Source organism: Idiotropiscis lumnitzeri, chromosome 10, assembly GCF_059441095.1.
Source record: "Idiotropiscis lumnitzeri isolate Australia: NSW breed Sydney's pygmy pipehorse chromosome 10, RoL_Ilum_1.0, whole genome shotgun sequence".
Lineage (NCBI taxonomy): Eukaryota > Metazoa > Chordata > Actinopteri > Syngnathiformes > Syngnathidae > Idiotropiscis > Idiotropiscis lumnitzeri.
Window position 1 is genome coordinate 17,108,070 of NC_142400.1, and position 15,098 is coordinate 17,123,167.

A 15,098-nucleotide genomic window follows, 5' to 3' on the forward strand; every position below is an offset into this window, starting at 1 on the left:
AACTCCAAATGTCTGCACTCCGACATGCATTTGTGGCGATAGTTAAAAAAAAGCGTATCAATATGCCATGTATTCACTTTTTTTTTTTTAAATTATTTATTTTTTGGTATAAAAATACATTAAAATAAGAAAAGCTACATTTAACACGGTTAGGAAAGCAGCAGCAAGAGAGTAAATACAATAAAAAGCTCTAGATCTCAATCAGACGACTGTTCCACAAAGGTTCCCTTTTAATTGGCCACATTGAGACGACCTTGACACTTAAAAAGAAAGGTAACATTTTAAGGAAAAGTACACTCCTCGCACAGCAATTTAGACAGTAAATGCAATTACAGATCAGAGAGGAACTTACAAAAGTATATTTAGTGTAATACATTTTTTGATCCTGTAACAAATTTGCAAATGACCATTTTAAAATAAGTAGCCTTCGCATGGTTACCATGTGGGTTTTGTTTCCACTGATTTCACAACTGTAATGCCAACGCTGACATCATCTACACATGTGAAACTGCTTTTATCCTTAAAAATCGAGCAACCTCTCACATTAAACACACGTTTAAAATTAACATTCACTGGACCACCTGACATAGTTAAGAGCTGTACAACCGAAACGGGCAGAAAAAAAAAACATTAAGAAAACTTTGTAAAATCAAAAAACAACTTAACTCCATCTCGCCATCTTCTATCATTACTTATTTTTAAAGTACAACTGGATGAGAGACAAACCCTCTTCAAAGGAATATATTTAAACACACACACGCGCACACACACAGGACACTTCCTTCACATTGAAGGTTTGGAAACATCATGACCTCATATTAAAATAGCCAGTGTAGTGACTAATTTGTTGAATGGAGGGAAATGAAAAAGAACATTCACATTAAGACTTCCATTAAACTCGTCATACAAAAGCAGACCTTGACTTATGTTTCAAATCAATCCACAGGTAATATAGTAGTTGGTATATAGCTGTATAGGTAAAAAAAAAACTAAATTAATTAATCTCTAGAATTCTCTCTGAATGCAGATAGAAAAAATAGTTCAGAAGTTGTGGAGGTAAATATTACATTGTGGCTGTGCACACTAAGTAATTCTTCCTCAACTAACTGATACAATCAGGATCGAATGACCCGTGGAGCCTGCTGTCAATGTACTGGGACATTTTGTAAACCGAGTGTCTTAGCAGTTGCCGTCTTTTGTGTCCTTTTTCTCCACAGACACCTTGGGCACCTGCTGGTGGGTGGAATCCTCAATGCTGGAAGACGGAGTCAAAGTTGAATCCTGCTGTACGATCGGAATTGGTCTGACGGCCGACTGCTCACTCTTTGGTGTCATCCTAGGATACAAAGAAAATTAGTCCTTGGACATGAAAAACATTTCCATCTATAAGAGGCAACATTAGAGTGTAGCATGGTAGCATCAATGTCCTGCGTACAGTGTAAGTTTTAAAACCAAATGCTGCTGAAGTCGAACAATTTGTAATAACTATGATTTACCTAGATTAATTTCTTTTTTACAATTAATAAAATAAATATGACAGTTTAAAATGTGTGTATGTGCGAGGTGGATCTGCGATTTCACATGCATTTATCGCAAGTTAGAGCGATTTATTATTTTAAATGAATATATCAAACATGGGTACTTGATTTGACAATTGTAAGGTTAAAATATGACTTTAAAAATGTCCCTGCGCAAAGTGGAATGGATTAATTCCCTCACTGGAGGATGTTCATGTGCATCCCAGAATGGATTTTGTGAAACCAGAAAAGACAGTAATAGTCTTTTAACAAATAACATTCTGTTACAGTTGTGCCTTTAAAATAAGTACACTGACTGAAAGATAAAATATTAACAATAACAAATTGACGTACCTTGCATCTGGTACTCTGTTGTGTACACTCCCCGATTGGCAGCTAACTTTACTGGAGCTCCCCCCTTTGCTACGTCTTTCTCCCCCTTCTCGGTCCCGCTCCCTGTCTTCACGCTTGGAGCTTCGGCTCGAAGTGCCCTTGCCCTGGGTATGGAGCTCATGATTTCCCAGAGGTGATGTTCCCGCACCAATGGAGGCATTGGTCGGCGTGGTGCCAGTGCTTGTGCCCATAGACTTTGAGATGACTTTGAGCTGGTGTGACTTGTAGTGCTTCTTCTTGTGCTGGACACGGCTGTTATGCTTGAGAAAGAACTCACAGGACTCCTGCAGCACCCGGCGGCTCTCACTGATGGGACTGCGGATCACGAAAAAATTGGGGCCAAAACCTCAAAATATCTGTCATCAATGCCAACCTGACAACGCAACCAAACCATCCTTACTCGCTTTTGCGGGTCCTGTTGAAAAAGTAGGCCCACTCAGAGCAGGTCTTTTTGCTGCTGACCCAGAACACTGCAGATATTCCAACAATTAGGGTCATCAAGTACTTTACCAAGAACAGAGAGAGGTCAGGTCGCTCATGCTCGGTTGTCTGAGATGGAAAAAAACAAACAAACAAAACAAAACATATTCATCAAGCATTTGAACATATAACATTTAGGTGGTAAAAAAACAGTAGGCACTTGGAGAAAACTTAGTTTTCCATCCAAAACATATCGTAGGCAAAGTGGTGAGCACATCTATCTCGCAGTTCTGAGATTGGGGGTTTGATTCTGTGCTCTGTGAAGAATATCAGGTACTTCAGCTTCCTGTTCATTACAATCATGCTCTAAATTGTCCTTAATTCTGAGTGCTAATGGTTGTTATTCAACATATGCCCTGTGACTAAATGGCAGGCTACTCAGGGTGGACCCCACTTTTTGCCCAAGGTTAACTGGGAAAGGCTCTAGTTCACCTGTGACCCTAGAGGCTAGGCAGTACCCCTGAAAAAAAAATTAATTGGATAAACGGACAGTACAGTATTCGACAGTGAAAATATATATATGCAGGTGAGGTGAAGTTGTTATTTTTTTATCATATTCTCAAGTTCTATTGTACTATAGCATCTGTGAATGAATATGTGCGAGTGAGCAAAGCTTGTAATAAGGACGCGTGGCGCCCGGCTACAACTACAAAAGTTGCCATTTTGTATGTGGGAGATATAAAGTACGAGTAAATACTGTCCCTTCATAGTGCCTTTGTCCACAGTTGCTAGTGCTATGCAGCGAATTTGGTGTACAGTTGGTGTGAAAACCAAGACATGGGGGCGTATCAAATAGCCGATGAAAAAGGGGCATTCCAGGGACAATTATTTATTTACACATTGAAAATGAAAATGCATGCCACTTCCATTTTCCTGAGTAAAAAATACAAAGTTTGTGCAAAAAGGACCATGTGACCACAGCAGACCTTTAAGTTACATTTTGCAGTCAGCATATCCCAAACTTAAAACATTCTCTGTTGTTTATGGACCCTTTCCTTAATGCTTTGCACTTACTACTCTGCAATAACAGTCCATGCGGAAAAATAATAATCATAAAATAGCAAGTAATTCAAAACAAATATGGCAAGATATAATGAAAGATGACTTATACTGTAATTGAGTGCCCATAAAGGTACTTGTAAATACAGTACAGTAAATTTATGTTGTGTCTGTGCATAATTTAGCTCAACTCATTACAGTATGGATTGGAAAGTAAATCCTGATCACATGCATTCCAACAGCTATGCAAATGGCATCATGTCAGCAGGACAGTGTAGATACCAGTTTTCTGCAAGAGGAACTCGGCCGTCATAATTTTTGGCAATGGGTGCAAACTGAACTCATTTCTTTTCTTTTGGGAAAAAAAGTGACTTAGATATAAGCCAAAGAAAAAAGTTTGTGCAAGTGAGGCAATTTTGGAAGCCAAGATCTATGTTAAGTCAAAATTGACTCCAGCCCTTCTCCACTCCACCAAGCAATTTAGAAAAAAAAAATGGTTCCAATCTTTATCCTAAGATTGTTCCTCTACCTTATGGGCATGTTGCAACGCTACACTGACCTTGTATGAGCAGGGGATGCTATATTCCTGGCAGCGGTCGTTGATCCATGTGTTCTCCCAGATGCTGCGTTGACTCTGTTCATACGTGTAGCATGCTAACAGAGTGACCAGCGGGACCAGGTAGAGGCAGCTGAACACACCGATGCGGATCATGAATTTCTTAAGTTTCTCCTGGTTGCGCTCGTCATGCTGGATGACCTGCCGCACGTGGTTAAGAGAAATGATGCCCGCGAGGATGAGGAAGAGGCCCACTATGACGCCCACACATAGGGGAGCGATGACAAAGTAGCGCAGGGACTCCAGATCGTAAAGTCCCACGAAGCAAACCCCGCTAATGTTGTCCCCTTCAACCTTGTTGAGAGCAAGCAGCATGACGGTTAGTGCTCCGGGGATTCCCCAGGCGACAGAGTGGAACCACACCTGAAGGCAAAATACACAGGAGACCTTTGAACAGCATGCAGCATTACCCTTGAAGCACTTCTGAGAAAATCTGAAGCCTCAAATTAATTTTAGTCTCGTCAGAACATGGCCAAATCTTTCATCTGTTCGACATAATCTTTTAATCTTACCGCTTTCTTCTCTATGGCTTCACAGCTCCATTTGGGTCCAGCTGCCAGGAACCAGGTGATGGTGAGTATGACCCACCAGACGATTCCAGCGATTGAGAAGAAGTAAAGAAGCATAAAAAGCAGAGTGCAGCCTTTGCTCTGAGAGCCCAAGACAACTGTGTCCACACCAGTAGGATGGACTGCCTTGTTACAGGCTGCGTTGTTGCCCAGAAGGAAGCCAATGAAGTATATGAGTGAAACAAAACTGTAGCAAACTGCATAGAAGATTATGGGACGCTCGGGATAGCGAAAGCGTTTGACGTCGATGAGGAAAGTAAGGAAGGTGAAGAGAGTGGCACCCAAGCAAATGATGGAACAAACGCCAATGAAACTCTTGGCAAATTCAATGTCGTGGGGTTTAAAATACATATTGGAACAAGGTGGCGCACAGTCCTGAGCTCCAAGGAATGATGCGCCATGGCCAGCTTTAGATTTTAACTGCAATGGGCACCAAAAGCCCAAGTCCCTCTTAACAGATGTTGAGCTCATTGAGGTGGTGGCAGGAAGCTTGGAATCATCCCCAAGGCCACATGAGTCAAGTCTAGAACAGAATAAATGGAAAAAAATGTTCAGTTGCCTGTTCTTGCACGACTTTAATGGATGGGTATTACTTACTTGTCACACTGTAGCTCAGGAGGCCAGATGATACCAAAAATCCGAATGTCCTTCTGACAATCAGACATTACGGCCTCACATTCTTCTTGGCATGGCTGCAACACTGTATTATCCTCAGTGCATACTGGGAAAAAAGCCTGGCACAGGAAGTGGTGAACATTTGGGGAACAACGAAGACGCGCCAAGGGCATAAATGGCTGCAATGACAAGAATGAAACAATGTAAAAAATAATTGCTGATGTAACTAGTAAAATCAAGATTATTGTTTGAGGGGACAGCTCAAGAATCGACTATTTACACTACTAAGATATGATGCAGTTCTCAACAGCACCCCACAAGGGGGCATTTGCTGTTAGGGATTTATATATTTAGAGGTGACAGGAAATTAATTTGGGAACATATGGCCAAGAGTTTCTTGGCAAGCACAGCGCTTGACATTTTGCACTGTACATCAACTGCTATACTCTTATATCAAAGCATTACAGTACATTAACTATTTAGAATAATTTGAAACTCAGACCCCTGCCAATTCACTAATATTTGTAAGCATAACAAACACGTCAACACAGACTGCTATTGATTCCCCCCCCCTCCCCCCTTTGCTCAAATTCAGCCTGGCAGGCAGTCCACATCTCTGGGGCCTGTGTGTCGTTCTCACAGTAAGTGTCCTTGTTTCTCCCTAGTCGGTGGTTGAGGAATCCTTGTCAGTGAATGCCTCTTGCAAAGTTAAGAAGTACAAACTATCCTTATGTGGTCAGCAGTTGGATGGATGACCTATGGAAAAGTGCAGTTGGATGAATTCTCCAAAGTCAACATTGCACACCTCAACCACTGATAAAGTTTGAGGCGTCTCAAATGACCCGTCTTTGTAACAGTATGTCATTGGCTGCCTCTCAATCCCCTTTGTATTTTGACACTTCTCACTTTCAAATACAGACAAATGCACATGGAATGTTGGGCCATGGGCTATTACAGGGGAAGCTCGACTCCAGAAAATCCTTTGTGGTAGGCTGAGTGGGGCTAAGGCTGAATCTGACGCCTGGTTGATTACATGTCCGGACTTTGATAAGACACTGCATACTTTCTTAGAGGAGGTATGACTGTGTACAGAAGATGAAACTAGTGTGAGATTAACAGAGAGAGGGTATTCATTGTGGTATGCAGCACAGGCTTTGTGTGACCCTGGGCGTGTCCATCCCCTTCCTGAACAAATCAAAGGCTCCACACAACAAAGTCGATGATTAGTTGCCTGTGGCTGAGGCTGATGTGAAATCAGAAGCCCTTCGCTTTGCCAGATGACACAAAAAAAAGATTCCCTGTACACATAACCATTCATGGTTGCCATTCTAACACGTACAACCCAAACCTATTGACTTTGCGACGACAACATGAAGCAACTATTTGAGAAAATAAGTTGTGCCAAGAGTACATATGACCAAGATCATTCACATACTGTAAAATGAAATGCAGTAATTACGCAGTAAAGTCGAACAGGAGGGCAAAAATGTGTGTACTGTATTTCCTCAATTAGGTGCCTTCCAATCCAACAGAACACTGTGTAACCATTAACTATCAGGTGAGTCGTCCATGTCAACAAATAAAGCACAAACATTTGCAATTATTTTACCATATTTTTTGGATTAGGTTTTTTCATAGTTTGGCTGATCCGACGACTCGTATAAGATCGGGCTGGCATTCAAAATCCCCATTCCCTAATTGTGTTGACGGCAGCGAACACGTTCCAGTTGGATTCAAAACTTCCGCTGCCATCTAAAAGTATTATTTTAGTTTAAAATGGCTAATCGCAACGAGAATCTTGCACAACATTGTGGGCAAAGGAAGAATCCGGGTTGGTTATTGCATATTTTAGTGCTTTAAATAGTAAATCGTTGTTGCAGCAGATGGGACATGCTAAACTCGCGACGACAGAAAACAAATGACTTGTCACACATCAGTTGCCATGGCTACTTCTTCCATTTCTTGTTTTTTTTGGTGGTTGGCAAATATTTTTTATGCATTGCCGCCACCTACTTGAGCATGTTGCATCACCACAGCAAGGATTTAATCTTAATAGTAGCAATAAGCACAATAACTGACCAGGATTCGACCACTGGCCACAATGTGACACAGAATTCTCATGAAGGTAAGCCAATTTAAACAAAGAAAATACTTTTCTGCAGTTAAAAGAGAGAGTTTTGAATTCAACCGGAGCTTGTTCGCTCCTGTCAACACAATTAGGGACCAGGGATTTAGAGTGCCAGACCGAGCTCTACTGTTTTTGGTCTCAGTTTTAGAAAGATACATACCCACAACTGATGTTTTTGACATAGTCCAAAGCAGGTAGCATTTTGATTTATTATGATACACTGAATTTGACAGAATTTTGCAACATTTTGTCACGGAAAGACTATGGTTAGGAGGTCCACACTCCATTTTAGACGGTGGCAGTAATCTACCAAAAGTTGTTTGCCAATCGCAAAAGGACAAAAGAAGAAGAAGAAGGTGACAAAGGTCAAAGGAAAAGCATTGATACATATTATGGCAACTTGGTTTTGGTGTACACATGGATTTAGGATGGCCTTTAAACCACCAGGATTGTACATGCGGCAAAATGCAACACCAGACTCTGGTTAAGGTAAGCAAAACTTTGAGGTAAATCTTTTTGGCGTGTCAGGCCTGCTACGACCGTGCTCTTGCTGTACTTAACAGTTAAATAAATTTGCAAATATTTGTAGGTTATGTGAAATGTATGTGTGAGTGGTAATGTGTGTAATTCTTTTTGAGCAGTCACCGTATGATGTAGATACACTAATACTGGTACACTCCATTTGCCATTTTAATCAAATTTTTCATCTGCTGAACTATGACGATGTATTTTACAGGTGTTTTTTTTCCCACAGACTGATGATTGACAGACTGGCGGAAGTAATGATGAAAGCACATTTAAAATAACATGACGGACTGACGATTACAGTTTTGTTGAGCTTGAAATAATGACAGACTGACAATAACAGACGGATGCCCAGGCTGCTGACGAACGACAGACTGGCAAAATTTTGTAAATTGCCAACACCTGGGAAATTCTAAAAGAGTGAAGACCCCAAGACAGTACAATTGGAAATTCCACCAGAATATATTCTTCTTTAAGTCACATTAAGGCCACTCTGGACCCCTACCAGTTTGCATACCGGGCTAACAGATCCACTGAGGACGCCATCGACACTGCTCTGCATGTTGTGCTGGGCCACCTGGAACAACAGCAGAGCTATGCAAGGATGCTCTTTGTGGACTACAGCTCGGCATTCAACACGATCATCCCAGACATCCTCGTCGCCAAACTGGACATTCTCGGCCTCCCTGCCCTCACTCGCATCTGGATTAAGGACTTTCTGACCAACAGACCCCAGACTGTGTTGCTCGGCCCCTACACGTCCTCCACCCTCATGCTGAGCACCGGTTCCCCCCAAGGATGCGTGCTGAGCCCTCTCCTGTACGCCCTCTACACCTACGACTGCAGCCCGGCCCACGGCAACAACACCATCGTCAAGTTTGCTGACGACACGACAGTGGTCGGTCTGATCTCGGAAGGTGACGAGACAGGCTACAGAGAGGAGGTAAAGAGGCTGACAGCTTGGTGCAAGGACAACAGACTGCACCTTAACTCTGCTAAAACAAAGGAGATTGTCGTCGACTTCAGGAGGAACAAGACGCTGCCGCCCCCCCTCTGCATCGAAGGCGTGTGTGTGGAGAGGGTCCACACGTTCAAGTTCCTGGGAGTACAGATCTCCGATGACCTTTCTTGGAGTCACAACACCACAGCAGTGGTAAAGAAGGTCCGCCAACGTCTGCACTTCTTGAGAGTCCTCAGGAAATTCAACCTGGACAGGAAGCTGCTGCTGGCCTTCTACCACTCGTCCATCGAGAGCCTGCTGACGTACTGTGTCTCCACCTGGTACAGCGGCTGCACTGAGGCGGACAGAGTGAGGCTCCAGAGGACAGTCAAAACAGCGCAAAGGATTATTGGCTGCCCTCTCCCCCCACTGTCGGACATCTACACCGCCCGGTGCCTCAGAAGGGCTCTCAACATCGTCAATGACAATACCCACCCAAACTCACACCTGTTCGACCTGTTGCCCTCTGGCAGGCGCTACAGATGCATCAAATCAAGGACCAATAGACTGAGAAACAGTTTCTTTCCGAGAGCCATCTCCATACTGAACTCTCACACACACACGAGACCACCCTAACCTCGCAAAACAGCATTGTGATGTGTTTCTATATGCCCTATTCAGCACTGAATTCCATTGCACTGTCTTCTTTATTTATCTAATTTATATATTTGTCTGTATTATTGTTGTATTGCACTGGAGAGGGGAGCCCTCTAATCTCGTTGCACACTTGAGTACAATGACAATAAAGGGATTTCTATTTCTATTTCTAAAATTACACAAGATGTCAGCAAATATAGCAAGATCAGAGTATAAAAGGATTAACTGTGCGCACTTCGTGCTCTATCCATTCAGTTTTTGTGACACTTATTTTAAAAAAAGGGTCATTAGAAGTAGAATGTGATGGGAAAAAAAATCTAATCCAAGTTAAATGGACTCCAATTCCAAGTAATAATGTTGTTTAGCTTTACTAGCACATATACACTTAAAGTTAAAGCAGAGACCTCTATTTTCTTTGATGATTTACAGTGTTAACTTTTCTTTCACATTTTTGTGACACCTAAGAACTTAAAAAAAAATAATGGTGCATTGGCGATTCAATTCACTTTTGCCATTTGTTACTAATGTTAGTAAAGACAGACGAGAGAGTGTCTCATTGTTTTTATGAAAATGACTCACCTTTATTTTATCAGCTGCAACATCCTGATCATAGTGCTCCATAATGTTGGGAAAGAAAGTCATGTTGTAGGATAGCCCCATACACGGATGAACCTGAATTGGCTCGCAGGTAAAAAGGCTGTGAGCACTGCAGCTTTGCAGCCAAAGGAGACCCAACCATAACATCATCATGAGTGCTTAGTGGAAATTCGGGAAATGTTTTTCCCAGTGTGAATCACTTGTTTCTTTTAGGCTCAGTTCAAGGATATCTTCAACAAAATTGTGAATTGCCCTGACTCTCACTGTTGCGCCTATCCTGGGGTCATCTCAGTGGTGTAGCTTCCCCATTAACCCGCTGCATGTGCTTTTACTTAGCGAGAGGTATCCAGCATGTCTGAAATTAGAAGAAAATGGTGCAAGGGTTACACATCCAGCAGATTACATACATTATTGTTGCTGTTCATCAAAACCATGCAAGCACAAAATTTCAGCACAGAGGTGTGTAATGTTAAGACTATTATCACACCAATCACCACATAGACTTCTTGTGCTACCATTGAGAAGATTAGAATTAGAAATTAGAAATCCCTTTATTGTCATGTCATGTCATGTCAGATGAAATATAACTCCACATTTCCCCCTTGAGGTCTCTTGAGCTCCAACACAACAACATCGATTGGAATAGCACAATCCTGTGCACATGTGGTCTTTATGCAATCAGTAGGTATTGTCAAAATCCACGTTGATTCAGTCGACTAAGTCTCAACTTGTTTGGACACATTCAACACGACTTGTAGGAATGTAAGCGCAATGACACTTGCAATATTAACCTGAAAACGTAAATGGCTGAGACCACAGTATATACTACTTTAGTAAGTTGATGAACAATATAAACCAATGATTTATTAATGGGTAAAAGGCAAATTCATAAATAGTTTTATGAGAGTAAATTAACCACACCTTGTCGTATCCTGAGCGTAGAAGAGTATTTGTCTGATTTGGCCTCGTAATAAATATTTATAATTATTTATTTATTCAAGTGGTCGAATTAAGGATATTTATTTATAAAGGTAGAAGAAATCCATTCAAACATTAAGTATAACAATTTACTTTTAACCACATATTTATAGCTGCATCATTTACCTCCATTCATACAACTAAAAATCACTTTCTTGTTACGTTGGACATTTATATTTCAGTGATGTCGGCTACTTTTCGCTTTCTATTAAAAGAGTAACGAATGTGCTCCCTATAACGACAACACTGCTGACTGTATCGATCTTAATGCGCTGGTACGACAAGGGAGGGATTCATTTTGATATAGTAACATAATAATATAGTAAGGCTAATGCCCGTAAATATGTATCGGTGCAAATTCGAATATACCGTTACCGTCAATAAAGCACAAATTTCTGAGAGTGCGCAGTAAAGTAAACGTCGCTGCCTCGACTGTTCACCATGGAAATGCGGCCCAAAACAAATTCGGTAGTAACACAAGAGTTTGAAAAGCTAAGGGAACAAAGAAGAGAAAAACTTACCAACAATTGTTATGAACAGAGTTCGGGCTTTAGCTTTCTACATGCATGAAAATTGGAGTAAATTCAGAGTGAAATTTGATAGCGTGTTTCCTGAAAAAAAAAATCGAACAAACTCCCGTTGGTCAACTCCAATCTCGTGGTGCCTTTACGTCCATAGGAAAGTTGTTTACCCGTATGAGTGTGTACGTTTCTGCAAGAAAGTGTCCCAAACTGTCCACATTTCAAGTTTTTGTACCTCGCAACATTGTTTCCAAAGGAAAAAAACGGAAGAAATTATGATTTTAATTTGTGGTATAGTGTATTTAAAACGTGTTATTTGCTCAATTTGGACATTTTAACGGCAACTGTACAACAACCAAACATTTGTCTTACATTTTTTTTCAGGTATTTCCACGAGTAAATGCCTGATAAGCAAAAATTCCATGGATCTCCGCTGCTTCGTAAAGCCAAAACGTTAACTGTCCACATGCACGTGGTAAATCTAAACATAAATCAACATACCTGTATGGTGAGCCATTTGAGCATTTATTCCATTGCCTTGATATCACACATGAGTGAATGTATAACTAGTGCTGAAAAAGACAGAACTAGTGTAAAACTAATATCGGACATTAAGCTTTTTCCCAGGGGAAAAGGTTACTGGCAATGTTCGTGGAAATTGAGTCGGGTGAAGCAGAACATCACAAATTTCAAGCAGTGTGTCCACGAGGACCCCTGGTGTCCATCTTTTGACTCCGCGTACACACGTTGCTATTCCCACGTTATCCACTTAGAGACGCTACGTCCCCCTATTTGTCCACATTCACGTGATCACCGTGGAGGCGGAGTTATGTTATAACGTTTTAGGTGCTACACTGTCACTACGCGGATAAAGTGCTGTTGACAGTTGGATTCCTTTTTCACCGTCGTCGAGCTTGCTTCTTTATCCTGCAGATGTGCTTCAGTAGCGGCGGGCTCGGACGATTTCATTACCATAGAGGAGTCGGACGAGGACAGGACATATGAGGTGCGTGAGCTGTGTAGCACACAGGGTGACAATCGTGCATTCCTGAATGTGAGTGACCACAGACTACAATACATGTTGTGTATGATAGAGTAAGAGGCTTTACTCCGTGGAGCAAGGCGCTGGTCTGTTGCTAGGATACCCTTTGACAGCTGGAAGCTTTTGGAAAGTGATATTGCATCTGCCAAGCAAACCTCCTTCGCCATCATTCACCTTTTGATGTTTGAGTTTAAATCCGTATTGTCTAGTTTTTAACAAATAGCATATTATCCGTAGTTGTTCTCAATCTAGTGACTATTATTGCTTGCAGAAAATGGCCTACATCTTGTGATCATTTGACCATCATATTTTCCACGATTTGCAAACTTATTTTGTTGGTACAATTGCACTGATATGCCCCACTTCCCTCCTGTTATATAATTTAAACTATTTAATGTGATGAACATATTTGTTTTGATTGAAGATGCAAGGCGACTCCTTGTCCACCTCATCTATCAGATGCATTTGTCTGTGGCCATCTATTTGAAGGTCACTCTTGAATGGATCGATAACTACATCTTGCCGGGAACTACTCTCTCAGGGAAAATGAGATGAAGCATACACGTGTTTGCATTTATAAACAGATTTTGAATAGCCACACGAGAAGACCCATTGTTTGGAACTGTTTTAGTAGGAGTGCTGCTGACCTTATTGCCCCATGTATTTTTGATTATTTAGTTCACTGTGAGATACAATACAATTAATTTAGATGTGCAATTCAACACCTCTGAAGTTTCAGGAAATCAGTAATTTGTACTAATCTGGCTCTCAATTTTTCAAAATGCTATTCCAGGGTCAGATATCAATATCCCCGTTACATCTTTTTATGAACATCAGCCTTACCCAAGAAACTGTACGAACGATAATGCCTAGTGTGTGAGTCAAGCGAGATGTTGACGCAATGCTTGATGTGCAGTTGCCTTTTTTCACGCATCACACAGAAGGTTGCCACACTGAATTTGAGTGGATCGGATGGACTGACGAAAGCTGACACTCTGCTCTGTCCTATCAGGCTGATGTATGTTGCTGGCGACGAGACTTCAGTCCTCAGGAGACGTATAGCACCTCCATTCGACACCCACAAAAGTCTCTTCATCCTGCATCCTGGGGCATGCCTCCTGAACGTGGCCTCAGGTAAACGACCCGGTCAGTACATACATATTGAACGTTAAATAGTAAAGGTAAATGCAAAAGGGATCTCAATGGATGGTATGTTGTATGGTATTAACAGGTAAATAAAAATTATCACCTGCTATTCATATATTAATGTATTACACCGTATACTGTTATCACATTGGGCTTTAAGTAAAACCAACGTACGTCACAATTCAGCCCATTTACATTTTCCTAAAACTTGTAGTCATGCATAAAGCTAACTTGGCCTCACCTAACCAATGTCTCAAGGAAAAATGTTTGGAATGCATGAAGAATAAGTTTCAAACTGATTTATTCATTGATGAAGGCCTTGCTTCTTTGGGTGATCAAGATAGATGGATGGACCATGTCTCAATAAGGCTGCAACGCCAGCAAATTGGTGGTGGAGGAGAGTTTTCAGCAGGAATAATGACGAGGCAGATGGTAGGGCCAAAAAAAAAAAAATCTCCGGTGTCCTTGTCACTGTGCTGCGACTTCAGCGGCCCATCAAAATATGTCTTAACACCAATGCGGTCCGTGGTGCAAAACAAGGGTGGACACAGAGAGACCTTTGCTAAGCTAGCGCATATCAGGGTCCCATACTGCAAGTCATAGGTGGAAAATAAATTTTTCAAATGGGCCATGCAATGCAATTGCGTTAAATATACATTTCATATTTTGATTTCTGTAACAGTAAATTGTACTGTTTTAATAAGCTGTCATAGTGTAGCTCTAGTAATAATATTGTTGTAATTGGAAAATTCATGAAAACTGAACAATTGTTCAATTATATTAAAATGATCTACAGATACCGACGCTAAAACGTGTCCAGGTGTGCCATAGGTCTATAAATTCATCCATGAAGTCGGTGGGTTGAGGAAAAAAAATGCGCGCCAAGCAACAATCTGTGATGCAGAACCACGCCCCAAATTTTTATGTGCACTCCTGCTCATAAAAATGTAGTTTTATTTAATTGCTTTGTTCATAGTATTTCGCACATCTTTTTCATTCCATGTCATCATCCACACCACTTATCCTATACAGGGTCGTGGGAGGGTGCTGGAGCCTATCCCAGCTGACTTTGGGCGAAAGGCGCACCACACCCTAAACAGGTCGCCAGCCAGTCACAGGGCAGATTTAGCACATCTTGTTTGTGGTAGTTTTGCAATAGAAAAATATATTTTTCATCATGTTGGGTTTGTTCACTAAAATTCCCATTATTTAGAAGCTAACATTTGTCATTGTTAAATCCTGACGTTTTCAGTCCATCCACATATTCTGCATATTGTACACATTCCTCTTTGAGATTTTAAATGCTGCCATTTCTTTTCATTTCGGTGTAGCAATTGTCCTTGGGCTCCTCCTAACAGACTCCAGTTCCAAACAA

General features: G+C 41.3%; 2 protein-coding genes across 6 annotated transcripts in view; one reads left to right on the top strand and one right to left on the bottom strand.

Moving 5' to 3' along the window:
* Positions 1–195: 195 nt before the first annotated feature.
* On the bottom strand, positions 196–12,280 carry fzd6 (frizzled class receptor 6). Of its 2 annotated transcripts, none has more exons than XM_088307343.1 (8): positions 12,037–12,280; positions 10,019–10,391; positions 5,172–5,368; positions 4,518–5,097; positions 3,949–4,368; positions 2,311–2,459; positions 1,872–2,225; positions 196–1,336 (listed from the first exon to the last, which is right to left on the bottom strand). In XM_088307343.1, the coding sequence occupies exons 2-8, from the start codon at positions 10,187–10,189 to the stop codon at positions 1,180–1,182; spliced, it is 2,028 nt and encodes a 675-aa protein (XP_088163469.1). In that variant the 5' UTR covers positions 10,190–10,391; positions 12,037–12,280; the 3' UTR covers positions 196–1,179. The 2 variants fall into 2 exon arrangements, with proteins under 2 accessions (XP_088163469.1, XP_088163468.1); XM_088307342.1 differs by lacking the exon at positions 12,037–12,280 and adding an exon at positions 11,536–11,687.
* Positions 12,281–12,379: 99 nt separating this feature from the next.
* The window catches only part of klhl32 (kelch-like family member 32), a 32,899-nt gene continuing 30,180 nt past the window's right edge, over positions 12,380–15,098 (top strand). For 2 of the 4 annotated variants that reach the window (XM_088306581.1, XM_088306582.1), the window contains exons 1-2: positions 12,380–12,541; positions 13,590–13,711. In XM_088306581.1, the coding sequence (XP_088162707.1) occupies positions 13,689–13,711 (23 nt within the window). In that variant the 5' untranslated portion in view covers positions 12,380–12,541; positions 13,590–13,688. Of the gene's footprint in view, positions 12,542–13,589; positions 13,724–15,098 lie in introns of those variants that run through there. The other 2 variants (XM_088306583.1, XM_088306584.1) reach the window with 2 other exon arrangements.

Coding starts and splice junctions, on each gene's coding strand:
- fzd6 (XM_088307343.1), bottom strand. CDS start 10,189: ATGATGATGTTATGGTTGGGTCTCCTTTGGCTGCAAAGCTGCAGTGCT. Junction 5,369..10,018: donor TTGCAGCTGATAAAATAAAG/GTGAGTCATTTT, acceptor TTGTCATTGCAG/CCATTTATGCCCTTGGCGCG. Junction 2,226..2,310: donor AACAGGACCCGCAAAAGCGA/GTAAGGATGGTT, acceptor CGTGATCCGCAG/TCCCATCAGTGAGAGCCGCC.